Source organism: Centropristis striata, chromosome 1, assembly GCF_030273125.1.
Source record: "Centropristis striata isolate RG_2023a ecotype Rhode Island chromosome 1, C.striata_1.0, whole genome shotgun sequence".
NCBI lineage: Eukaryota > Metazoa > Chordata > Actinopteri > Perciformes > Serranidae > Centropristis > Centropristis striata.
In genome coordinates this window covers 40,181,068-40,208,164 of record NC_081517.1, presented here as the reverse complement: position 1 = coordinate 40,208,164, position 27,097 = coordinate 40,181,068, and the positions used below count along the sequence as shown (strand labels likewise).

At 40.0% G+C, this 27,097-nt stretch overlaps 1 protein-coding gene across 2 annotated transcripts; it reads right to left on the bottom strand.

The window, feature by feature from the left end:
- Positions 1–6,370: 6,370 nt before the first annotated feature.
- On the bottom strand, positions 6,371–9,897 carry pou4f2 (POU class 4 homeobox 2). 2 transcript variants are annotated; one of them, XM_059342197.1, is made up of 3 exons: positions 9,183–9,897; positions 9,055–9,098; positions 6,371–8,776 (listed from the first exon to the last, which is right to left on the bottom strand). In XM_059342197.1, the coding sequence occupies exons 1-3, from the start codon at positions 9,266–9,268 to the stop codon at positions 7,815–7,817; spliced, it is 1,092 nt and encodes a 363-aa protein (XP_059198180.1). In that variant the 5' UTR covers positions 9,269–9,897; the 3' UTR covers positions 6,371–7,814. The 2 variants fall into 2 exon arrangements, with proteins under 2 accessions (XP_059198180.1, XP_059198171.1); XM_059342188.1 differs by having other exon boundaries at positions 6,371–8,747; positions 9,059–9,897.
- Between the last annotated feature and the right edge of the window lie 17,200 nt (positions 9,898–27,097).

Genomic DNA, 27,097 nt, shown 5'->3' with positions numbered 1-27,097 from the left:
TCCTTATTGGTGCTTTGAGATGCATAGCCATTGAGGCCATAATTTAGTCCATTATGTCCTCTGGTTTGCAGTCGTAGCCCCAGGCCTCTGGCACTGAACGTTGTGTCATTTGCTACCAACTGGGTTTTTGATGAGAGTGTGTGACCTAGACGCCTCATCCCTCACCACTGTCTCATTCCCTTTATTTACATCTGTCTTTAGCATTCTAATTACTCTCTTTATTGCTTTAGCCTGGAGGAATCTGTTATACTGGAGGAAAAAAAAGACTAAGGACACTGGAGTTTTAACCAATAATAAAGCAGCATAACTCCCATTACCCATAGGCAAAGATTGGGCCTGTGAGGGTCTCCTGTTATGGGCTGTGGGCAACTATGAAAAGTCGCCTCAGTATCACATTTACATGCAGGGGTCCATTTGCCTGTCTGATGTGTGCATTTCAAAACAATTTGTTTTCACTTCAAAGTCTTGCAAGGTCAAAAGAGAATTGGTTTTCCTGATAATAAGCAGTTTTATAGATGTTTCTGCTGGTGTGATCATATTGTAAGCAAACGTTTAATTAGCCGATTTGATAGTTTTGCCTAAATTCTCACACACACACAAAAATGTGCATTTTATTTGCCACTTTCTTATTATTCGCAAAACAAGCTGGATGCACATTCAGTATGTCATATACTCTTTATTTTTGGACAATGTCAATGCAAAAAAAATAAAACTTTTAAATGTTCTGTCCCTTCCCACCGAATTTTATGAAATAGCATCTAGAGCAGCCACAGCAGTCTTTAATGAGCTCTCAACTTTAAAGACTTGAAGGATATTAACAAGCTGCTTGACAAATGGTGCTTAGAAGCACATTAAAGACGCAGCTAATGGTGCGCATAATGACGGCTAATTTTCGATCAGATATAAATTAGAGCCCCCAACAGTTATTTGCCTTAAGGACTTTATGTAAATGATTCTGTTCTGTATAAACTGAAAACTGAGGGAGTGAGTGAGTGAGTGAGAGAGGGGAGAGAGAGAGACTAGCACTCCTTGTGGGTATGATTAATAGATCTGCAACAGAGCACGGCTGTCAAAACCCAATGAACACACATCCAGTAGACAGCTCTACCACCTTCTCATTAAGGTCCAATCTCTACGAGGTCTACAACTTACTCATTCGGAACACCAAAACAGCCTCTGAGAACGAGCGAGTGTGAACACTCGATGGATGCAAAAAGAAGATCAGGTGAAAAGGGAATGCAAGGAGGAGACCTAGCTGTTCATAAACGTGTAGACCCATCCGATGTTGTTAAATATTTGATGGCTGAAGGCACTTTGATACTATCAATTTACACATTAGGTCATAATACATAACCGAGTGGTGTGACTGAATTAAATGATGAGCACATTTAGTTAATAGCTTATATATTCATACACATTGTGAAGAGTCCACAGATTAAGATCTGTCATTCTGATGTCAAAGGTCCTGGTGTTTTCTTTCTTCATGGAACTGCACCAATCCTCTGGTTTTAAATCATGCAAAGCTGCATGTTCAGATTAAATATGTCAAATATGCTTTAAACAGGCGATTTTATTGACATTACTGTTGTTTTTGTTTTTAATATAAAATGTCTTGAACACAGATTACCAATAGTATGTTTTACATGTATTGACACAAATTATAATAAACAGAACCAGAGAGAATTTGGATATTTTACCAAGAAATTCACCAGGTAGTTTAATTGTATAACAGGTAAAGCTAAATTTAGCGTATGATCTCAACATTTATCCTGTATAAAATTATCCTGCTTTGTCTGATGGTAATAAAGCTCTAACTTTACATTTTTTTTGGCTTTTTTGGCTCACAGAGTCTCTAGGAATCACTTGATTAAATCACTTGATTAAATCTTACGTCTTAGTTATTTCATTTAAATGATCATTTTGTTCTCACTATGTAAATGCTTGTAAAGCGGAATGATAAACTCCTGGTTCTGATTTAAAATGGGCTTGTCCATTAAACTACAGTAACCACAGAAAGAGCAAAAGATTTTTTTTCATTTTCCTGAACTCAACTGACCTTCTTGTTCCTTCATCTAAGAAGTCTGGAGATGTCAATGGAATTAATTATTTATTTTCATGGGCGTCCATGTGATACACTTTCTTAAAATACTATGGTTATAGAGTTATGTTGACAAAAACTTGCCATGATGTTTTTTTAATTGGTTGTTCCTCAAACTCCCCTAGCTGTAAGAAAAGGTATTGTAAATGGTTAATATTGGTGGCGAAGAGAGAGAGACGCCAGTTTTATTTTCCACAATTCACAGAAATAATCTTCATGAAAATAAGCCTTGATTTGACCTAGGGAAATATTTACCCCACTGGCAAATTACTGAATTTACTGAACAGAGTTGGCCCTTTAGAAAATATGAGACACACTCTGCCATGTTGTAGGTAGCTTTGCTGCAACATACTATCAGTGGAGTATACATTGATCCCCTTTAAGCAAAACCATTTGAATATTCATTTAGATCCATGTTAAAGAATAAAATTCACAAAAAAAGGAATCAACTGTATAGATAATAATCTACAAAACGTTGAGTTTTGTAGAAATAACACAAATGTTAAGATTCTATTAATAACAAATGTATTAAATACATTTTAAAAAAAGCACTGGGGAAAAGGCAGAACTTGGTTATGCAACCAAATCATTATTTTGGTGGCAGCCACATGTCAAGGGTGACTGTGGCCTCTCAGCACCCATCCTCTAATCACGCCCCTGAGCTATTTTAGTTATGAAAGCTATGAACGTATCCTATAGTATTAATATAAGAGGGTTTATTTTCTTCTTTTTTTCCAGCAAATTCCATTTTTTCTGAAACATAATTAAGATCCCGGTGAACGATAATTTATCGGCTATTTTATCGGTATGCTTAATTTTTGATTTAATGCAGGCTACGTGCAGACAGCACATGAAAACCTCTATCTGTATTTCTAGCATGGAAAAACGCGATTTTAAATTGCAGAATTCAAAATAAAAGCACTGTGTTTGGATACATCAATATCATAAATTTTTAATAAGGAAGGAATTCTTGTCTATGCCTGTCTGCAGCACCAATACATTTCTTCTGTTACATTTCAAATTAGGGCCTTTTGCTAAAATATTTTTTTCTTACTTAAACGCTAAAAATATAAATTTCTGGCAAATGTGGCCTGTCTTTACTCGCAGTGTAAAAAAATAGATGCAAAATTTACCGCTGCTGAACTCCAGCATAATTTCAGTTTTCAGAGTTATAAAATAATGTGTGTCAAATTAGTAGCGACGGAATCACCAAACTTTTATTTCACCAGTTTAGGCTCATGTGGATTTGTTTGGTATGAATTTATGGCCTCGTGGTTGAATTAACGAGTCAGTCTTCAATCAGCATAAAAAAGCGAATATGTTTAAATGTTTTTCGTTGGTGGAAATGGACCGAGTGTATTTTCAACAAAAAGTATGCCTACCCCTGGCATCAAACCGTCTGTTTATGAGCGCGCGCTTGGCTGATACGTGCGTGCACGTGAGATTATATTAGAGAGAGAGAGAGAGAGAGAGAGAGAGAGAGAGAGAGAGAGAGAGAGAGAGAGAGGGAGAGAGAGAGAGATGGAGCTGTTTCATTGGCAGATAAAGTGTGGCTCCTTTTGCATGCCATCCTAGATCAAAAAGTATCCCACCAAAAAAATCCTCCAAGCCATCCAACGCTGCTCCATCGATTAGTTTCTGGAAAACACTTAACAAACTAATGACCACTGATGGCTGATGAATATTGCATCGACAACAACTGATTGGCGACAATATCAAATAGCGATTCACACTGCACGAAGCCATTTGACGCGTGTTGCACAATATTTTGGCGGTGCGTAAAAAGCGACAACAGATGATAAATAAAGGGCTTATACAGTGGCGCGTTCAATCCGTGGCGCACACTTCGTCTAATTCGAGAGCAGTCGCGTCTTTGAAGGCAGACACTTGGCGTAAATGTACAGTTAAAATATTCTACTCTCAGGTCCCCAGGCGGAGCTCCGACAGTCCCTGGCCTCATTAAATTTTCATCAGTATCCCTGTGAAAGGGGGGAAATGTTCAGGGGAAAGAGAAAAATAAAACAGAGGGCGTAATTATAACAAAAGGAAACAGCGCTGCCCTTTTCGTTTTGTAGAAGGCTCCCACAGTGTCGCTCCCACTGTTCTGTATGTTCCAATGTATGGAGCACATGTGTGTGTGGCTTTAAGGTAAACTGTTTGCTTCACATATTTATCATATAAAAAAGGTCCTTCGATTTTCTTCATTGTGCTGCTGCTGCTGCTGAGGTCTTTCTGCTCTATATGTTCATGTGTGTGTGTGTGTGTGTGTGTGTGTGTGTGTGTGTGTGTGTGTGTGTCTTTTCAGTGCAGGGGCCACATTGATTCGCTATCAAAGAATCCAGATCGATTTTCTCCCAATATGCGAAAAGCAGGAGGCAGCAGACTGCTGGAGAAGCTGTCTGTCTGTCTGTCTGTGTACGTGTGTGTGTGTGTGTGTGTGTGTGCATGTGTGTGTGTGTGTGTGTGTGTTCGTAGAGAGAGAGAGAGAGCTCCGGCTTGTCAACCAGCAGCGAGGCTTCACTGCATAAAGTTAATTTCAATTCCCGATGAGACACTCACTCGGCAGCCCTCCCTGACCAGCGGTAATTAACAGGGATAGCTAATGACTACTTAACTCGCTCTTCATAATTATCTGGTTTTCATAATTCGATGTGTAATTTAATAATTCGCTCTTATTAACGTATTAAGTGAATGGCTCATTTAGGGGAAATTAGAAGCACTCACCAGGAGCATCTTTTAATTGATGAACCATCATCGCTGTCTCATTAATAAGGCTCGTTTTGATACTCTTAATTTGTCACGAGGATGGCGGGTGAGCATGTTTGGTTTATGAAGGCGTTGTCTTTCCAGTTTATAGCCGTTTTATTAAAAGGTTTTTGTTGGATAAATACTGAGGAAGGATGCACGTCTAATTTATTAAAGTATTTATATATTAGAATAAGTAATAATATTAAAATATATTTAATGGAAACATTGTTTGTCTCGTCATGTGCCACTTAGGTGAGGTTCATGATACTATTTTTATGCTTATAGAAAATATAAAAACACTAACAGATAAAAACTTCTAATTTATTATTGATTTAAGTATTCATATATATATCATAAATTTTAACTATTTGGTGAAAACTTCAATGTTTTTCTCGTCATGTGACACTTAAGAGAGGTTCATAATATTTTTATTTTATGTATTTTTTTTATTTTTTATTTTAAATCTATGGACTAATAGTTAAATGTGCTTTTTGTAATATGCCAAATCAAATGTCTTCCTCCTGCTAAAAAAAATAACTGCTAGGATCAATTTGAAATTATCCCCAAAATAATGGCATGCAAATCTATTCCAGGTGCTGTAAATAATCAGTGTAAACGTGGAGGACAGCTTTCAGAAATGCTAATGTGTGGCTGCCTCTCAGGTATCTGTCCATGGTGCTGAAACGCTTGCTCAGCGCTCAACAAGCCAGCCAGTCAGTCAGCCCTGCAGCCCCCCAAACAGCAACTCTGCTGTGGACATGACATTAAAAATGCTCCCTTCTTCTTCTTTTTCTTTTTCTTTTTTTTTTACCCTCCTCCTCCTCCTCCTCCTCATATCTAACCATAACTCCGAACCAAAGGTTTTGCTTCAAAGCCTGCATGCCCGCATGCACGAACGAAGCGTGTTTGAGTGTGTATTTAAATAGAGACGGGCACGTTGGCAGGCGAGCTGTTTTTCTGGCGGGCTGACATCTGGCAAGTCTGCGCTCCAGGGACCCATCCAGCTCTCCATAGACCCCCTGATTAGACTCTAATAGAATATTAGCATTTGCTCTCAGGTAAGGCAACAGTGAGCTGCATAAGCTGGCAGCAAGTCAGTGGAGAAGCCACGTGTGTCTTTAACAGTGATGGAAAAGGGAGCTCCTGTAAGGCCTGCGTTATGAGGAGGCCTGGAGGAGGCAAAATAGCTGCTTCTAATTACATTTTCATTTTAGTTATTCATCTCTAATATTACCCAGACAGTGGGAGGACAGATTCTTGCCCATGAGCACTGTGATAGGGCTCGTTGCAGTGTGCAAAATCAAGCCTGACACCTTTTTTGGTTGCGTAAATTCTCCTTTTAAAAACCAAAAATGGCAATATTTGTAGTGAAATAAGCGTAAAGAATCCACCAAATGTCTTGTAAAAGCTGAGCAGCCCACAGCTAAAGCGTTCCCAGCCTCCTCATCAATAAATAAAGAGATGAATAAATAAAAGAATATTAATACGTCTGGATGACACAGTGTAGTCATGGAAAACGTCCAATTAAATGTTAAAGTTTGTTCTTTAATGAAACACATATTGCAGTTCAATAATTAAATAAATTAAAATTACATGGATGTAATAAATTAATAGAATAATTTAACCAGGAACCAAAAAGCAACATACATTACAGAAATAAGTTACCTCAGCTAAAACAGCAATACAGCAAAAACCTGTACGGATATATTTATGTGCATCGACTGGTTCCAATGAAATATTTACATTGTACACGTATACTTCCCATGAAGCTGTTTCTTTTTGTCTTCAAGAAAAAACATTACTTAAACAAGGTGATTCTTAACAAGCAACGACTTCATAATGATGCGCGTATATTTATACAAATAAATAGCAGAAAACATACATAAAATAATTTTAAAAGGAGAATACTATCTCATATATATCTCGATTGTACCATCTCAAATGTTAGAAATCGTAAACTAAAATTTTTTGTGACTGTATATTTCACAGTCGTTTCCCTTTAAAACCAGAACAACACGCTTTACTTGCTGTCAGAATTTGATTTTCTCAAGCAAAACGAGGAGGGGGGAATCCCAATAAATATATAATGAAGTAAACATGACCTCACTCAATAAATAGTTCATAAGATACCGGCCCACGCTGGGTTGTAAACTTATTGCAGCCGGCGAGAAATCATATTTTTTTAATTTGCGAAATTGTGTGAAATCCTTACAAGTGATTTGGATATTTCCACGTACTGAGGCCTAATAATAAACATCCAAACCCGGGTATCTTTAAAATAGATCCCTTACTTTTGATCACACACATACGTAACAAAATAAGTGGAATTAATTACACATTTAGACACAAAATGAAGTGTGTGACAAGTAAATTATTAATTTACACAGGATTATTTGGCAGTAATCTAATATTAGCTTTCAAGACCAAGTAGTGTGTTATTCTCTTAATCCCCTCATGGACCCTGAATAAATGCCAGACTGCATCGTCATGAACTCGGAGGGGAATAAAAATGTAGCTTATCCTATAAGCCAAAAATATAAACACCAATAGTCACCAACCAAGTGCTTCGAGTTAAACTAGCCCCACTCACTGTGTGTCAATAAAAACGCTATTTTCATTGTTTCTGCTAATGCAAACTAGAGTCCTCATTAGAAATAAATAAAAATGAAAGCATAGAGTCCTGTAAGTCATATGCGTTGACATTAAAAAGGTGAAGCATAGTAAGTGTGGAAACAGTGGTCTTACTTGCTCTGTCAAACGATGCTTTACTTGACTCCACGTCTCCCTCTCAGCGAGTAAAAGACGTGACTGTGGGCTTTTCGAGTCTTTCAGTCATTGTTCAATTTTTCGGAATTTTTCGAAGTTCAAAGCACAAAGTCATCGATGATTGAAAAAAGGGGTGTGAGATAGGAAATATGATACAAATCGTCTCTAAACACTTCCAAGTCTTTTGTGTGTAAAGCGATTCTTAGACGCATGCAGAGTATTTCATTCGTTTCTGTTTCTGTCGCTGGTTGCAAAACCAGACCCGCACCACGTTCTTTTTCAGGTCCAGCTTCTCTGCGATCGCTGCGATTTTCTCCGAGGAGGGACGCGGCTGAATGGCAAAATAGGCCTCCAGTGATCTCTTCTCCGGCGCGGCTATCGACGTGCGCTTCCTCTTTTTCTCCGCGCCGTTGAACAACTCGGGTTTATTAAGTTTCTCCCTGTGTGATTTCTCGGCTTCTTCTAGCCACGCTTGCAGGATGGGCTTCAGAGCGATCATGTTGTTGTGAGAGAGCGTGAGGGACTCGAATCGGCAGATGGTGCTCTGGCTGAGGGAGCCCACCCCAGGAATCTTGAGGCTGGCTAAAGCTGACCCTACATCCGCCTGGGTAACCCCGAGTTTGATCCGTCTCTGCTTAAACCGCTCTGCGAAGGCTTCCAAGTCCCTTGGATCGGCGTCCACGTCGCTCATGCCCATGTGCGGTGGTAGCCCGTGGGCATGAGCCATGTTGATGGCTGCCTGGTGCATGTGGTTCATGCCCGCCATGTGGGCAGGGTGCGCAGGCGTGGAAACCACCGAGCCATCCGGCCCTGCCATGGCTCCTAGTGCCAGTCCCGGGGTGATGTGGTCCAGCAGGTCCCCTTCCAGCGCCTGGTGAGGCTGGTGGTGGTGGTGATGGTGGTGGTGATGGTGGTGGCCAGCCAAGGCGGACGGATGAGAAATAGGCACCGAGGAGGAGGAGGAGGAAGACGAGGTGCAGGGGAGAGTGTTCATGGTGTGGTAGGTTGCGTCCGGCTTGAAGGGACTGTGATGTGGAGGGTGGTGGTGGCTCTTGGTCTGCGAGACTATATCCACCGCCGCTAGAGCTTCAGCCCGGGCCAACAAACTCTCATCCAAGCCTCCGAATATATTGCTCTGCAATTGCAAATAGAATGCACACATAACTGTCAGCAGGGAATTCTCCCTCCACTCCTCGGTTTAAAACATTTCCAGAATGTGAAAAAAAAAGAAATCCAAAAAAGGGGAGCACACAAAACAAGACACATGCAACATCCCAGGTCATAAAAATTAATACGCAAGGCAAAGCCGACTGAATACATAAGTTGAGCAGAGGAAAAAAATATGGAGGTGTTGGGTGATTTGCTGTGCAGACATGAAAAAAACATCAAGCAAAAAAGTGGGCTGTCAAAATGTGCCTTTAAGCAGTGATTATGCAGAATACGTACCGGTGGGGTTGGGAGACAGGCTCTGCGCATCGCCTCCGAGCTGCTGCCGCCGCTGCTGCTGATGATGGTGTTGCTGTGTCGGGAGGACGAGCAGGAGGACGAGGGTACATTGGAACTGGAGGACGAGGAGTGCAACGAGTACTTGGGTTCGGGCAAGCTGGCATGGGCCATAGCGAAAGGCTGCTTGCTGTTCAGAGACATCATCATCATATTTGCGGGCGTCCAAGCCTCGGCAAGTTCCTTTTAATAAGTTAAGACTCCGCCTCCTCGGTCGGGAGTTGAAGCCCAATTGCTTCGCAGGAATCTCAAGTCACTGTCGAATAAAGTGTAGGCAGAAGACGGTCCAACACTGAAGTTATCACATCTATTTATTATAACTATAGCGGAGGTATGGAGGTGTCAAATGAGATAACGCAGGCACCAACAAGCCATGCAACTGAGCGCAGCAGATACCTTTTCCGTGGTGGACTTGTTGGCGCAAAAAAAAATAACCTGTTTTTTCTCTCCTGCAACCGTCTCCACCCTGTATTATATAAATATTTTTTTTTTGTTGCCTTGGATTTTTTTTGTTTGGCGAAACTCCTCACAGACGACGCCAGAAAAATGTTTTAAAAAAGTTTCTCTCCGTCTCTTAGGATTTCCAAAATACTTCAAATAGTTGCCGCTTTCGTTGACCTGTTTGGTTTTTGTGTGAAAAGTTTCCGTCTCGAAATGACCGTAAGTGAGCAGTAATGGCGGTGACAGTCTCTGTGCTGTACCTCTTCGACTACGTTGAATGCTGCGGGGACCCGAACTGCCTCTGCTCTGAGGCGAAGGGCAGACTGAGTCTCTCTCCGCCTCTCTCTCTCTCTCTCTCTCTCTCTCTCTCTCTCTTACACACACACACACACACACACACACACATCCTCTCTCTCTCTCTCTCTCTCTCTCTCTCTTTCTACAGCCCTCTCAGTCTCTCACCCCCTCTCTCTCTCTCTCACACACACACACACTCTTTTCAGCTGTACCTGAAAAACCCTTTCATGATTTATTATTCTTCATTAGCCACACCACCACCACCACCACCACCGCCGCCGCCGCTGGGGACTCTGCGCATGGGCAGTCTGCGACAAGGCATTTATTTCAAATGACTCCTTCTTACCACCAACACCTCGTTACCACCACCACGTCCTATGAACTTCAGAGACTTTTTTGAATTCTAATTTATTGCACCTGAAAAAAAAAATTCTATTGTTGAATGCTGGAAATTATTTTCAACTTAGACAATAGACAATTCTGAAGAAAACCTACCACGGACAGCTCCACACTCCACCTACTCTGGTCAAAACTCATAAGTTATTATCGTAAAGTGAAGTATATATTACTGTGGTTTTTTAAATTACACTTACGGTAAAAAAAAATACAAGCTGTAAAAATAATATAATATGATCTTCAACTGCTGAGATTATTATATGTATATCTAAATTTAGGGTTTCATAATATCGCCTGCAATTTCCTCTTCTTTGTTGCTGTGACAATTTTATTAAACTTGTGGAAAATTCTGGGTATAAATTTTAAAATATACGAGAAAATTATAACCAATTTTCTACTGTTTTTTTTGTCATTGTTTTGCATGCAAAAATGTGCACTATACACAGTGAACGGCGATAAAAGTTGATATTTAAAATAATTAGCACTATTTAATTGCCAATCTATATACTTGTCATAGCAGGCTATTATCTTATCTCTCCTCTAATTAAGCCACATCATCGCTAACGTAATTAAAACATTAAATCACGTTGTAATTAACAGGGTGGGTGTCTGATTTGTTTAATATGGCCACGTCTATAGGAAGAGATAATTGTTATGATGTAAGTGTCTTTGGTTGTTAGAAAATATTCTTATGGAAAACAATGGCTCTTTGATTTCTTTTTTGTCTTTTTCCTGTATTGCTCTAATTTTTCACAACACCTCTCTCTCTCCTCCTCCTCCTCCCTCTCTCTCTCTCTCTCTCTCTCTCTCTCGCTCTCTCCACACACACACACACACACACACACACACAGACGGTGTGATATCTGTGATCAATTTCTTTGACAGTGTTTTGACCCCTTAATCACCTTAAATGTGATAATAATATAAATCGCTATTAATGTGGATTATTTTACATGAACTCCCTCTCGTTTCACTGGAGATTATTAAATATGGTGTTACCCTAATTATCGCCGCTCCGGTATGTGGCCACATACGTGTGTGCGTGTTTTGATCGAGGCTATACCGATGCTGCAGCGTTGGCGGTAGACGCGCTCTCTTGAATACACCTCGATGTCAGTAAGCGTTTTATTTTTTTGTGTGTGCGTGTGTTGTTGTTTTGATACACGCAGACATTTACTATGTCCCCACGGCTGCGACAGGAACCTGCATAGCAGTTTTTACACTGCAAGAGAGCCATCCAGCTGCAGAAATATGTTCCTCCCCAGCGGGACAACAGGCGCTGCTAGAGCCACCTCCAGACATCAGGAGACAGAGATCAGGCTCAGGAGACATCAAGGAGCAATCAGTGTCTGCTCACATATACCGACAGACTGATTTATGATGAAACTTTAAAGAAATCATTTATATTTCACCACCTCTAAATTGGTGTATGAAATTTTCATCCACAATGAAACACACACAAAAAAAGTATATCTTAAGTCAAATAAATCAGCCCGAGCTGCTCCCAAGCAATTGACTTTGAAGTACATTTTCAACACTTTCCTGAGTGTGTTCACGTACCTTAGGCTTTTACTTTCCGTGCCAACAGCTTTCTCACGTTTGAGGGAGGACAGTTTGTCAGAATGGTTAATAGAATTACCTTTGAAGGGTCTGCCATGGCAAACAGAGACACAATTAAGTGGCAATCCTGGATATTTCAGGAAGAATCACATAAAATGTTTTGGCTAATAAAGAACTTATTTTAAATAACATATAATGTATTTTTATTTTTGGCATTTTTAATTCATATTTTTTTGGATTGTATGAGTTATTATAGCACCTTTCATGCAAAATTAAAATTTTATCTTAAATTATTTATAAGCAAAAATCAAAATTTTATTGAGAAAAGCATTCATTATAACATAATTTTATCATTATTTTTTTTTTTACAATAGAACAAATATTTTAATATATAAAAAGGCCTCCAAATGAGAAACAGCCCACACTCTTGAGATTGGGCTGGTTTTGTCTTCACTTTTTAAAAACATTCCTGTATCGTCAGCCAAATGCCCCTCCAGTTTAAAATATTTCTGGCCTCAATTTGCGTCATCACACTGATCCAGTAATTGGAGGGAATGTTGCTATCATACAAAGACGTGTCTCAACACTGGAAGGTGCAGTCATACCTTGCTTTTAAAAACATGAATCCTCAATAGAATTGTGCAAGAAAAGATTCTTTTCACTTCAAGGAGCTTTACTACATACATATAAAAAAAATCTGCACTGTCTAAAAAAAAAAAAAAGAAAAAAGAAAAAGTAAAGCCCAAGTAAAATAGAGAGAGCACATGCAGCAAAGCTTGATATAACTCAGGTGACTTGTTTGCTTTTTTTCCTCCTCACTCTCTTACTTACATCCGAATCAAGGAGTGCTGCAGAGGTGTCTGTGTGCTTTACACAAAGACATACTCTTCTCAGCCTCCCTCAGGAGCTCTCCACGTTAACAATCCCAATTACACCGAGACCACCAGAGACAGCTGTTTTTATTACAGAGCCGCTCCTTTGTGCCGCCAACAAGGTATCTCCGCTCCTCCACTGAACACAGAGATAAAGCTGCACTGAGAGAAAGAGGAGAGGGAGAGGGAGAGAAGTGTGGAGTGAAGTGGATGAAGTCTCTTGGCTGCTCGCAGTGGTGATGCCTTTATTCACAGCTTCCCCCTCCCTTTTCTGATCTTGTGGAGCTCTTTACATGTCGGAGCAGAAGGTCAATGCTTGTTGGGAGAGGGTCTACAAAGAGATCAGGATCCAACTCAAGGCAACAGCAAATCACACAAAGAAGGGGGGGGGGGGGGGGGGTGTTCAGCCACTAACAGCGCTGCTTTATTTATTCATCTTCTTTACCTGGGAAATGTGACAGGTTCCGCGAGGAACATTGGGGCTTTAATGTGTTGTTTAAATGCATACAACAAAAGGTAGAAGCCTTCAGGAGTTACTAAATGTCACACACTGTACTGTAGCACTCAGAGGGAACAAGTGGCTCACCACTTGAGATAATGAAAGAGGATTCAAACACTGCACTTGAATTGCAGCTCAACTGGTATACAAACTGTGAGGCGGTTCCCTATTTGATCTTTACGTAGGGCTAAATAAAGCATCAACAGCTCTCAGGATATTCTAAACACTTCTTATTGTTTGCTACAGGACTGCTTGTTTGGCCATGACATTGTTTTAGAGCCACTTTTCCTGAAATAGTAAATGAGACCTGAAATGTTGGAGTGTCTAGTCTTAAGGCAGATTATGATGATATATTGCGAATTAGGCCTCTTTTCTCATAACCAAGTAATTAATTTGATGATAACAATAAGGACATTGAAAAAAGGCATAGAACATAAAATAATCAAACAACACATAATAATCCTTTTTGGCATTTTCACCTTTGTTTGAGAATGTAGAAATGCGGAATGAGAGCAAGAGGAGTATGACATGCTCCAAAGGTCCCAAGGCCATAATTGAACCCTGGATGTTGCAGTTATACGGCACTCGTTCCTGCACATAATAATCCTAATAATCAAACAACACCATCTTATGTGACAATTGGCAGCCGTAAAATTGCTTCATAAAAGTTTAATTTTAGCACCTCTGTGTTAAACTACCTCGGCCCAGTAGCCCGGTAGATAGTGGCAAAGTGAATCCATAGTGAGTGTGTGCGTCTTTCCAGTCCAACATTTAATGATGGCTTTAATTTTTGTTGTTTTTAAGAAACTATAACTGTCATCTTTCACTTATGTCAAAGGTACAATTTGTAATTTATATCATGCTCCAAAAGACAGGGGGCAGTGCTTCACCTTGTGCAAGTCATGGAAGATTAAGTAAAGGCAGCGAAGACAGTTGTAAAGATTGTGTACAGTTAAACCTGCAATGTTTTCAAAAATGTATAGTGGGGGCGTCCCGGTGACTCACACTGGTAGAGCGCGTACCATTAAGGCTGAGTCCTTCCTGTGGTGGACCCGGGTTCGAATCCGGCCTGAGGTCCCTTTGCCGAATGTCCTCCCCTCTGTCTCCCCCTTTCAATCTATCACTTTCGATAAAACAAAAATGCCAAAAAAATAATCTTTAAAAAAAAATGTATAGCGAACTTTACAAACCGAACTTAAGACCTACATCTGAACTGATATTATACGTTTTCCTGGGAGAGTTAAGGACGATGCGGCCTGAGCTCCACAGCTAAACTAAGTCAGGGTGTTTTCATGCAGCCTGATCTCCGATATCACCATTACGCAGCTGTCCGTGCAGTAGTTCGTTATCCTCAGTCTCATGTCATCCAGCTTGTTGACGAGAGAGCTGTTGTGAAAAAAGACTTTTTTATGTGGAAATTAAGTGGTACTACAAGACGGGACCGAGGCTAGCTGGTTAGCATGCTAATTTCAGTAGATGTCTCTAACACATTACATACATGTCACTTTTTCATATTCTGTTGATAGTATTAGTTTATTTTTTTAGAATGCATAATATATTGATTTTTTTGTCCACTAGGGGGCAGTAGAACAAGATGTTAATGTAACACTGACATATTAATACCCTCATAATTTTATCCAGCAAATATATTATCAAAGGCATTTCCCAGGGACACTGGGAAACACAAACCCATATGTGGATTGCATGAGATTTAATTTGGGTTGCCGATTAAATTTCCAGAATGTCTTCCATAGTGCATTACTAAAAAGCTAGCAGGTCTACCGATCACATTAGGTGTAATGATAATGATGTCTAATGACATTTGATGTGGAATAGACCTTATGTGTTCAAAGTATTGATTGTTGACTGTTTGAATTGATTGATCAGCCATTTGATAACAAGAATACAAGAATTTTCTTTAGGCTTGTTCAGTTAAAAAAGTCACATTTTGATAGTATTGAAAGTTCATATTGTTCTAATAAGAACTAAGCCTATAACATTTAAATATATTGGCAGTGATTGTAATTCTGGATTTTGTACAAACGCCCAATTTCAGAATTCATCCATCCATCCATCCATCCATTTTCTTCCGCTTATCCAGGGCCGGGTCGCGGGGACAGCAGGCTAAGCAGGGCATTCCAGACGTCCATATTTCTCCATACCATAGTGGCCAGTATCATCACACATTTGGACTACAGTACGATAACCAACAGCAAAGCCAGCTAACCGGGTCCAACCTCAGGCCATGACTGATTAAAGGCCTTGAGAGTGAGGTGTGCCATGAGGTCAGGAAAACAAATAACACCACTACCGATTTCCCTATTACGCACCAGGTACCAACCTTTGGGGGTGGGAGGCATTAGATTCTGTCCCAGCCCTGCCTATTGGCTGCAGGGCAGCAGATGATAAGGTCAAGGCTCATAATGATGTCACATACCTTTAGGTACTTCAGATCAATATCGAGAGAGGCGCGTTATACCTGACAGCCAGTCAAATAAAGCCTGCCTGGCAAAAGGAGGAAAAAAATTGCTCGCTTTGAGATTGTCTCTTCTGATAAAATGAGATCCTCTCTCTCTCGTGCTGCTTTTGGCAAAGATCATATCGGTGGAAGCCTTTGTGATCTTTCAAACAATGTGGTCACACGTGATAAAAAAAATATCCTCCAGATCTGACTTCAACGACAGGATAAAAACTTTTTAAATTTCAATTGCATAGCAAAGCATAAATTATAGTGTAAACTGCATGCAGCTGGTGTATCGCTAATGCAAATGGCTCTGTAGGATAACGTTTGACATGACAGACGTTCCTTTGAGTAAACCTGACCTCGTATGACAACAAACGATGGCGCGGAAGGCAGCACATATGAGGAGTTACACCTTGGAGCATGTGACTATAAGGAATGCGTATGTCAAGTGCTATACAAGTGATTAATGTAGCAGGATGATTGCGGAATTCTGTCCAACCTGAATGAACATTTCTTCTGCTTCTCTCATTAGTTTGACTGTCCCACGCAGTAATATATTGCTTGTCACTGGGTTGTCTAATGGTTGATGCTAATTGACCTCCTTTCCCCCTTTCTTCTGCACAAATGAAAAGATTTCCTCCGTCCTGTGATGGAGCATGTCACAATCTGATCCGACAAATTAAAAAGCTCTCTGCTGTCACACTGTCATCATTCGGAGCCCTTGCCTCATCAGCTATAATGATCAGTTTTCTTCAGCGAAACCACTGCAGTGCACTGCCAAACACAATGCTTAAAGAGGGCACGCTGCTGCAGCTGTGTGGTATGTGTGACACATCTGAATGTTTGTCATTTGAACCCTGAAGGAAGTTTTAGTTCATGCTTAGTTATACTTTGTCCCTTTACATTTTCAGTACAGAACTTAACCAAGTAAATTTTATGCTCACATACATTTTTGAAGAGTTCTACCTATATGGAAAATGTGCAGCATTTATTATTTATCACAATTCCTAATTTACAGTGGATTATATTTTATTTAAAGGCTTAAAAACATTACCAGTGTAACCTCCTCTTTAACAGCCTCGGATTATTTAGAATTTGTCACATTTACCTGCCTCACACTGTCAAACTGTAAAAGATGCTTTTAGTCAACCACAAACCGTCTTAAATTTCTGTTTATTAGAAATACACAGATCATATACATAACAATGACATTAGCCAAATTTGTTAATCACAGAAATATGAAGTCACATGTTGATGAGAGGAGGATCATTTCTGAACAGCATCACATTAAATGATTATCTTTTTTTGTACCTCAGTGCCACTCTGCGAAGCCATTGGCCTGAACATGATAGCAACACGAGCGCTCGGCCACCGCACACCATTGGCTGCAGGGTGGTGATGATGCTCATTACCTGCAATCAGCTGCCCCATCTGTGGCCGAAACAGTAATTGGATGTGGCATTTTACCTGCTGACTTTGTGTGTATAACTTTATAATTTATGCGGTGTACCCATACTATTGACAAAAACGCAGCACGGTGATCAAAGCGAGCCATTCAGGAGGTTGGACAGGGCCACGAAGACAGGGCCTGTAACACTAATGATCTTCAAACGCTCGTCTATTTCACTGGGAGCTATGCACAACTCCCTAGCAAGTCCCGCGTCCTCCCCCTGGAGGTAATTGTGCCTGGCTGGTTAGGTGACAGGTGTCAAGTGGCCCCTCCTCAACCGATTCATCATGCTAAGCAGAGAGGAAAAGCCGATCTCAGTCTCTCTCTCTCTCTCTCTCTCTCTCTCTCTCTCTCTCTTGCTCTTGCTCTCTCTCTTTGTACTTTTCTTCTTGTCTGTCTCTTTTCTTGTAACCTCAAATAACTACTTTGTCATCGCCTCAGAGTGCCCTGATCACATGTTAGCTTTGTTTTATGACAGTGTTTGGGAATGCAGTCAGAGCTCGGTCCACAACTTGCTGTCGAATAACAAACTGTGGATGTTGTGTCATGTGCCTATTGAGCTCAAATTAACATGTAGTGTGTATGTTTGGACATGACAGAGGAAGCAGGGCGGCAACTAATTATTTTATTATCAGTTAAATTGCCAGTCATATATTTTTTTTAGTGTGTAAAATGCTTCCAAAATTGTTTCAAAGATGTCTTCAGGTTGCTTGTTTCGAACATGCAACAGTCGAAAATGCAAAAAAAAGTACGTTGAATATAGCATATAGACAAATAAATTCAAAACAAATTGAAATTTAGAATTGAGAAGCTGAAACCAGATTGTCATTTTTACTTAATATCTTCACTAAATTAAATGACCTTACAGGTGAATCAATTATCAAACTGATTCATTCTCTGTTGCTGAGCTAATTGATAAAACTTCTAATTGAGTTCTGGGAGAGAGAGAGAAGTTTTCTTTTATGACACATTAGATGTCAAAGCTTTGTTACATTATTATTTTAATTTGAACAACAGCCCAAAAGCTACAGATAGGACTGCCCCCTCTTAATCATTTAGTGGACTTATCTGCTGTTTTGGCCTTAGTTGACTACGATTTCTTCAGCCAATTAGTCATTTTAAAAGATTTTTTCACACTGAATGACTTATTTCCAAGAAACTTATGAGCACATCTCCAGTGAACAGTGAATCTATAGCTTTTGCATGTTTCTTTGTGGAGAAAATCTATTTTACAGATCAGTCAATTAAATCAACGAATCAATTAGACGACAAATTGTATAGTGTTAGTTGACTAAGATTTTCTTCTTTAGTTGTGGACAGCCCTGAAGATATAGAAGATAGATATTTACAATCATATAACATGGAGAAGTCCTCACATTTGAGAAGCTGAAACTGGAAAATGTTTTAAAAAATTGCTTTAAAGTTATCAGCACTTTCCATTAATTGGACATCTGATGTACTTAATGATTTAACAGTTCAGAAGCACTTATTTCTAAGCCTAAGTTCTTTTTGAAGCAAGAATCCTGTTTTTGTGGAAAATAACTGAGAGTTTAATGAGTAACTAAGTGAAAACAATGCTGGACAGGCAGGTTAGCACACAGGCCAAAAAATAGTGCAGCACAGTGGAGATGTGGAGAGAAAAATACAGTCTACGGTGTGTGTGTGTGTGTGTGTGTGTGTGTGTGTGTGTGTGTGTGTGTGTGTATGTGTGTGTGTGTGTGTGTGTGTGTGTGTGTGTGCGTGTGCGTGTGTGTGTGTGTGTAAGGAGAGAGAGAGAGAGAGAGAGAGAGAGAGAGAGAGAGAGAGAGAGAGAGAGACCACACCCTCACCATGCCCGCCTGTCTAAGCAGAATCCCATAGGGACCTGCCATACACACGCTCTCTCACACACACACCCCAGTCATTAATTCCTGCTTTGCATCTCCACACCATGTAATATTTATGGGTCACCGCAGCTTTGTATTCACAAATGGAAACGCCAAGAGAAAAAAGGGAGAAGACACGATACCTCAATCAATCCTGTGAATAAGGTTCAGATTGTCACATCATGGCTTTTTTCTCTCCACTAAGCCCGTGCTTAGGCAGCATTCTTTTCTTTGACCTCTAAACAAGTGTTTTGTATGACGGATTGTCAGACACAACCTTTGAGATGGAGTCATATTTAACTCCCTGAGAGTTGAACAAAAAAAAAAAGCTCAAGGCAAAGGTATTATGAACGTGACTGAAAATTTCACTGCTGCAGAATTTTGAAGAACAACAAAACTGCATTAGTCAGTGAAAATGAATGCAGACTTAATAGATTTTTGCCAGATATGACACTGAGTATAAACGACATGCAGCACTCTGGTACAAACATTTGCTGCTACTCACAATCTCCACGCTAATCAAGGGAAGTCTTTGGTGCATTTTCCTCCTTCTACATCTGACAGATCATAATTGGGGGGCTTTTTTCCCTTCCTAAGATGTTGCCTGAAACCTGTGATGCAACAGTGGGAGTCATACCCTCGCTGCCTCTCAAATCAACAGTGTTGTCAAAACAGAGCCCTGTGGAACCCCCAGTAGAGCATGGCTCACCAGACCCCTGTAGAGATTTGAAGACCACTTTGGAACTCTAATCCACTCAAAATGTGCTGATAATTTTCCTTGCCAGGACACTCTCTGCCTGGTGTCACAAGAGTGGCCTCCCGGGAGCAGATCAGCCAATGATAACAAAGTAGCCAGATGTCTGGCGCTGGCAGAGTCCCAGAAGCCAGACAGCGGCACGCAGCAGCATCCGCTGTGGGCCACAGATCAAAGATACCTGAGAATTACTTATGGGCACAAAATATGTGTTGCTTACTCTACAGTTCCCATTAATAACAATCTGGGAGAATTTGTATTTCTAATTAACTCTTTTCTTTCGGCATACAAAGTGCTGTAGGTTGTCTAAGGCTGCAGCAGCAATTTTTCTGTGGCAACTGCGAGTCGACAACAGGAAGTCGGATGCAGCACTGTCTGAAGGAGCCAGATCAGCTTTAAATGCAGTTCTGAGGCTCAGAACACCCCCTGACTTGCCTCAATAAACAAACAAACAGTGTAAGAGTCAGCGCATTTAGATTTAATCATGCTACGCGGTGCCTCCGTAGACTGGCCCTTGATGCATACCTCGAAAGCTTTGAGTGTTGACATTGAACAGATTCAACCGACGTGTAAATGTCATTAGAAATTTAATTCTTGGCTCTTTTTTCTCTTAAATTGTATCCTAAAACTGGGGAGTTGATACTTCACATATAAAGACCAGGCCAGTTACACCAGCATTTCTAGTACATTTACAAATTGTGGCCACTAAGCATCTGACTCACACTGATTTATACTTTCTACAAGATTTGAAGCCATGGCTTGTTTTTCACCATGGTTGTTTGTGTTAGTCAGACTGACATTAAGAAGCATTGCAGTTCCATGTTGTTTTCTCCTGCAGGCCCTGCACTTCTTTTAGAGTCCTCCATTTATTCCATCTTATGTGTTATGTTTAATACACAAATATTTAGAGTAGACCCCTTACTTTGAACTGAGAAGAATAGTTAAGCTCTCTCTGCCTTGGGAAGGCGTTTGTTGCCTTTTTTTCATCTTTATGGGGGGAAGAGGCGTATTTCATCTCGCACACATTTGTGCATATTTTTGTCAGGCTCACTATGTTCTAGTGCACTTAAAAGTCATTGTTCAACCGATGGATGATATGCATCCCATGCAATGTGTGTGTGCACTGTATTGTATTAATTATTAAGTACAGAAAGTGTTGCTTCATGTCCGTATTTGATGGAGACCCCCCCTCACACTCCGCCACCCCTTCCCCCAATTATGTATATTACCTTTGCTGGTGCCTGGTTCATGCAAATTCTCATTTGCATCGCTCTCTTGAATGTGCTATCTGCTGGCTGGAATCCCTTAAAGCCTATAGTGAACAGTGCCCTTCATCTGATCATGGTTGTGACCTTTTCTCCTTTTATCTGTTATTCTATTATGATGACTCTCATTGTTTGAAGTGCACAGATGAAAACATAGCAAAAATGCGTGAGGTTTCATTGTTTTTGACCCTTAATGAAGATCTTGATTTCCTTGTTTCCCAAGACGTTCACCCTTACTTTATTTCTTTTCACTGTACATCTAGATTTTAGACACAAGATGCAACACTCACATAATCATCATGTTTCATTGAACACAGAAGAACAATAATTGCCAATAGGGTTGGATGGAAATCTATCTTGGCATATGTCATTTGTTAGTAGCACATTTTCTGGTAATTCAAATAGTCTATATGTAAAAAAACACATTGTAAAGTATATTTTTGTATACTCCATACTCTATTTAAGCAAAATGGTGCCCCGATGGTTCGCTCTAAATTTCGTTCAAGGATCAGAACAGAAAAGCCTCATCCAAATGACACTCGTAATAGATGTAGAAATATAGATTTTAAATATTATTTTGATCATATATACTGTCATATTATTCATTTAGATGACTTAATTGTGTGTCACAATATCTCGATATATGATAATCGCGATACGATTCCAGTGAATGATGATAAATTATCGTATTGATTAAATCACATTTTTTTAATATATAATAATCACCTTGGATTATAACAATTAATCAGATAATCTACAAAATAATCAGCAGATTCATAGCTATAAAAAAAGTTAGTTGCATTCCTAACTGGTTGTTATTAAAATACAAATTTCTGTTGATATCAAACATCGCACTGGGAAGTCGTTCCACAGTAAGACATCTTTTATGAGTGTATTTAAGGCCCTGCACTAACATCCAGTCCCAGTACCTTTTAGGGTTACTCCGGGTCATTTTTTTTAATGTCGTTTACTTGAAAATGTAACTTTAAAACAAGGCTTAAAACTGCCTTAGTGAGATCCTGTCTCCCAGCTCCGGCAGCTCATCACTCTTAAAACAGCCGCTCTCATCCACCCCGGCCCCGACCGTTATTAATGTGCGCTGAATAATTTAACAGGGTAAAATTACCATGCTCTTTTGAAAAGATTTTTGCCTACACAATTAAAGAGCATTATAGTGATTTTTAGTTGAACAAGAATTATGACTGTTTTCCCTCCTCTCTGCTACACTCTCTGGCTTCCTTGTTATGAGCTGTGGGTCTGCTATACTCTGCTGCTGTCTGACTGCTAGGAGAGGTGGTGCTCCAGCTCTGACCTATACCATCATGATCATGGATAATGGATGAAGTAGTATATGTTCAACTTCCGCCGAAAGGACCCCCATAATGGTCTGCTGGCCTCACTAAACTTGGGCTATATTTGGGGTGTTAAAAAGCAAAAAATAAGTCTCAGTCAGGAGGTGTTAAAGGCACCTGGCGTGAGATAGCTACTCACGCTCCACTGCAGGATTGACGAGTTACAGGATACAACAAACAGGATTATGTATTTTGGATATGTGTCACTGTATATCTATATCATTCTTTTCAACCTGTTTTCTTATATAACCAAATTGTCAGATGTGACCGGTTCATTCTTATGTGACAAGGTCAGCTAATGGTGGTCAGATGATGTTTCCCATGTCCAAAATCAAATGCCTTAAAGAGAACAGTTATTTATCGTGCTATCAGTTATTGGAATAATTGCCCACTGAATATACGTGAACTGAATAGTAAAGTATCTTTTAATTATTACTTGAGAATGCACTATTTAAATTTGTGAGTAGTGAATTAACATATTTACTGTATGAAAGTGAGAATTAATGTAATAGATATGAATGTAATAACTTATTCTGAATGATTTCTGATGATGTATATAATAATGTCTACAATGTTTAATTGTTAAGTGATTTTTGTTTTGTCTTGTGGACCCCAGGAAGACTAGCTCGTCCCACTTTTGGTGACAGCTAATGGGGATCTTTTTAACAATAAACAACAATAAACAATACCATTACAGTATCATAAATACAGTTACTGTCTTTAAAAATAGATTATTTGAAGGGAATTCTATATAACCTCCGCCAAGTAGGTGATGTTTTCATCTCAATTTGTTTGTCTGTTTGTCAGCAGGATTACAGATTTCTACAAACCTGATTTACATAAAACTTGGTGGAAGAGTGTAATGTGAGTCAAAGAAAAACATATTACATTTTGGATCCAAATCATGAGGCGGATACACAAAAATCTTTTTTATTTCATTAGCGTTTCAAGATAGGGCAGGGCCTTGCTGGACGCCTGCGCCCTCTAAGTGCCTATAGAGTTTTTCCTTTAATTTGCCTAAAAGTTTCATATGAGGCATTTCCCATAAATAGGTTGTTCCCATAAAGAGGAGACACACAGCCAGGATGCTGTCAGGAATGTGTTTTTGTTGTGGAATTTTAAGACCCTGACAAATGAGCTCAGAAAAATGATTTAGAAGTACTAAAAAAGTAATCCAAAGTAGAATACGTTACTTAATTTTAGTAATCTAATGGAATACATTGCATATCTCATTTAAGAGTGTGTATTCAGTAATCTGTAGTGGAATACATTTTAAAAGTATCCCTCCCAACACTGCACTCTACATGGCAGCAGGTGTTGAAAGTAATGTAGTTAATTATCTTTTCACAGAGTCCCCATGCTAAGTCAAACATAATTTATCAAAAAAAGATAGTAATCGCTCATTTTAAGAAAGTTTGTGGGCTAACAGTACAATATTATACTGCTGTTGTGTGATATCAGCATCAGCAGGAGCGTTTGCCAGGCCCTCACTCTTATTCCATGCGGACAACTGTCCACATCTCAACCACAGGCCAACAATTGGCAGTAATTGGCACGTTGCCTTGGCTGTCCTGGGAGAGATCTGAGAGTGCATACGGCCACGGACAGGCTGCCCTTTCCACCAATTAGAGAGTTGTCTCCTCGTGGGGCGGGGGCTGGGGGAGGTCTACCTCACTGCTACCTTGTCTCTTGATCAAAATGATTTGTGGAGATCCTTCTTCTCTTCACTCCTCTCTTCCTTCTTGCCTGCCTCTCTCTCGCCACTGAGGTATTACTGTGTGTGAACTGCTAGTGAGAGTCTTCAGTCAAGGACCCCAACCAGCGACTGACAGCCTTACAGTAGCAGTCAGTGGGACATTCACATTAGAGGTGCTCTGACAGTCAGACTGTGCCAGACAGGCTTCCCAATGAAAATGCTCCACACTGCTCTTTGCTGCTGGTTTCCTAATACTTGCTGGCTCTCTTCTCCATATGAACTTTTTTTTTTCACCAGTGGATGTGACGCTGAATTGGGTATGGCAGAAACTGAAGTTTCTTTCGAATAGCTGAACTCTTTTTTTTTTTTCTCCTTCACACTTTCTCTTGTTGCTAGTGTATGGGCTTTTTGTTGTTGTGTCTCCAGGCATAAGCAGCGTGTTATATAGCTGCATGGCTTTATTATGATGGCTTTGACGCAATGATGGCAAGTGTCTCATGTGGTTAGAAATGTGCAGGCCACACAAGGTACCATGGGACCCCAGTGCAAAGGATCACAGGCCTCAGTGCATGCTGGTAACGCTCCCCAGTTTATGCCACAGGGAAGGCTGCGGAACCAACACCCAACCCCCTTATTCTCTCCACTCTCGGTCTCTGTTGTCCTCAAAGCCTATGTCTCTTCATATTTCACTTCAGTAAATATGAGGAGGCGAGGAAATGCTTCCTATACTCAGAAATATGTGTCAGGCTACTGGGTTATGTTGTGTTGCAATGTGATGTAGAAGGCAACAAAGCAAGTGCGCTCAAAGAGGGAGAGAAAGAAACAGCCTTACTTATTCCCTTTAATCCATCGTGAGATATTCAGAACTAGGTTAAGTTATACCTCACATTACCCAACACTTAGCCCTTTTGAGCATGTAACAAGATTACTGTTTACACCATAGACAGTCTAATATATGGACATAGTCACGTGAGGTTTCTAAAACCGAAGCTCAATGGCTGGCTGTTACCATCTTGGCGGTACCTGAATCCCCCTAACTCCTGACTTCTCCAAAAATGGGCAAAGAGGTGGAGCGTGGGTGAGCTGAGGTGGGCCTGTAGTGTGTGTGGGTTTTTTTTAACAAGACCTTTATTTAAATATAAACTGTGGTGCATTGACAACAATGCTGGGTACACATGCACACCACCTTTTAAACATGGGTTAGGTTAAAACACCTCTGACAGACCCACCAAACCGAAGAAAATGTAGCTCAAAGTAATGATAGACCGATTAATCCTATTCATTAAATTTTTAAGATAATTCGCCGTAAAGGCCATTGTCTGGTGTTAGCCAGGCTAGTTGTCTGCTCTCATGAGGTCAGAAACTGTCAGCAGTCACACCTGCAGGCGTCTTTGTCAGTGTGGAGAATTAAGTTAATTTTTTATTTATGTAATTTTACAAATTTCCTCCTCTCTGAAACAAAGATACTTTGCTATCTGCTGATAAGTGATTAGGGTAATTACACTTTTCTAACTATTTTTTTTTCATTTAAGTAAAATAAATAATAAAGTGTAGAGTTTTGGTACCCGTAGACATTTATTTAGTTGACAATACAATAATACAATAATCTGAGTACAGATTTACCTAAGAAAACAAAGACAAGGCCGACAATAACATTGTTAAATAGATGGTAATTTTAGTTTAGGGATGTTTTGTCTCATTTGTTATCATTAAATAACACACAAAAAACCCAGACAAAACAAAAAACTGGCAACTTCCACCTAGTAACTGCAGCAAAAACAGTGCACACTTAGATTGTCCATGCCCCTGGTTGCTTTAACATGCCACCTGTGACAGCACTCACCTGTCACTCAAAGCGACCCTTACTTATGTGTAACTTTCAGCCTTAATGTCATTTAAACAGGTGAATTTTATAAAAAATTACGATTACACAGTTTTTATTCATTGCGAAATAAGCTCGAGATCATAATCTCTCTTTGTACCAGGCTGTAAACATGTTTATTTCTGCTGTAAAGTTGAGTATTCTAACATGGGGCTCTATGGGGATTACCTGCTTTTGAATCCAGCCTCTAGTGGCCATTCAAGGAACTCAAGGAACAGTTTTTGGCATTTCTATGTTTTTTTTATTTTTTCGCCCTGGAGGTTGCTGCTTGGTTTACACATGTGAGGCTATAGGTTTGTTTTTTTCAGGCAACAATTAGTACAGGTAAAGCCTCTCCTTCACCACAGGTTGACAGGCTCACCGTAAAGCAGCTTTATTTCCTGCAAGGACCTTCATGAGGGGGGCCTACCTAATATGCTGTCTGGCCCCGGGGCCTGTGGGAGTGTGGTTGGATTATTATGTTAATGTGTGTGCCTCCTGCCCTCTCCTCAGTCCCAGCTGGCCTCCCTGTCGTTAGGAAGTGCTTTGCTCTGACAGAGGAGTAATATGCTCCGTGATTGAGGGGCCAAAAGATCGAGCACTATGAGAGAGGGGCCACCACTGATAAGCATATGATAAAAGTGCCATTGTACGCGAATGCCTCAGAGACATGGAAGATGACTTAGCAATTCCTATGGATTTCAGTGGGAGAGTGAATATGTATAAGGACTGTGTGGTCCTTTTCTGTGCAGCTGAATTTAATTGCCCATAGCATTATTTCTCGTGCCATGCATTTTATTGTACTTTTATTACACAGACTCTTTCATTATGAGCCAGTGACACTTCCACCTGTAAATATAATGGCTCCCACAGAACAAGCTAAGGTGTGACGCTTTTAATCATCCTGTAGAAATCAATATGAGACTAAGAGAAGACTCAGTTTAATGCAGTTCATAATGTAAATAACGCAATTACTAACTCTGAGTGCTGTCAGTGAAAAACATTTAATCAAACTCATATTTTCAGATGTCAGAAATGCTACAGAGGAGCTTCAGGTGGTGTCTGTGTGTCATTTATGTGCAGTAATGTGCAACAGTCTTAATATTAATTGATGGAGAGTTGGTTAAGTCAGTGCAACTCCATCAGGAGAAATGATGACACCGCTCTGCCAGATGGCATTACCCTGCAGATCTATGTCACACACTCTCAT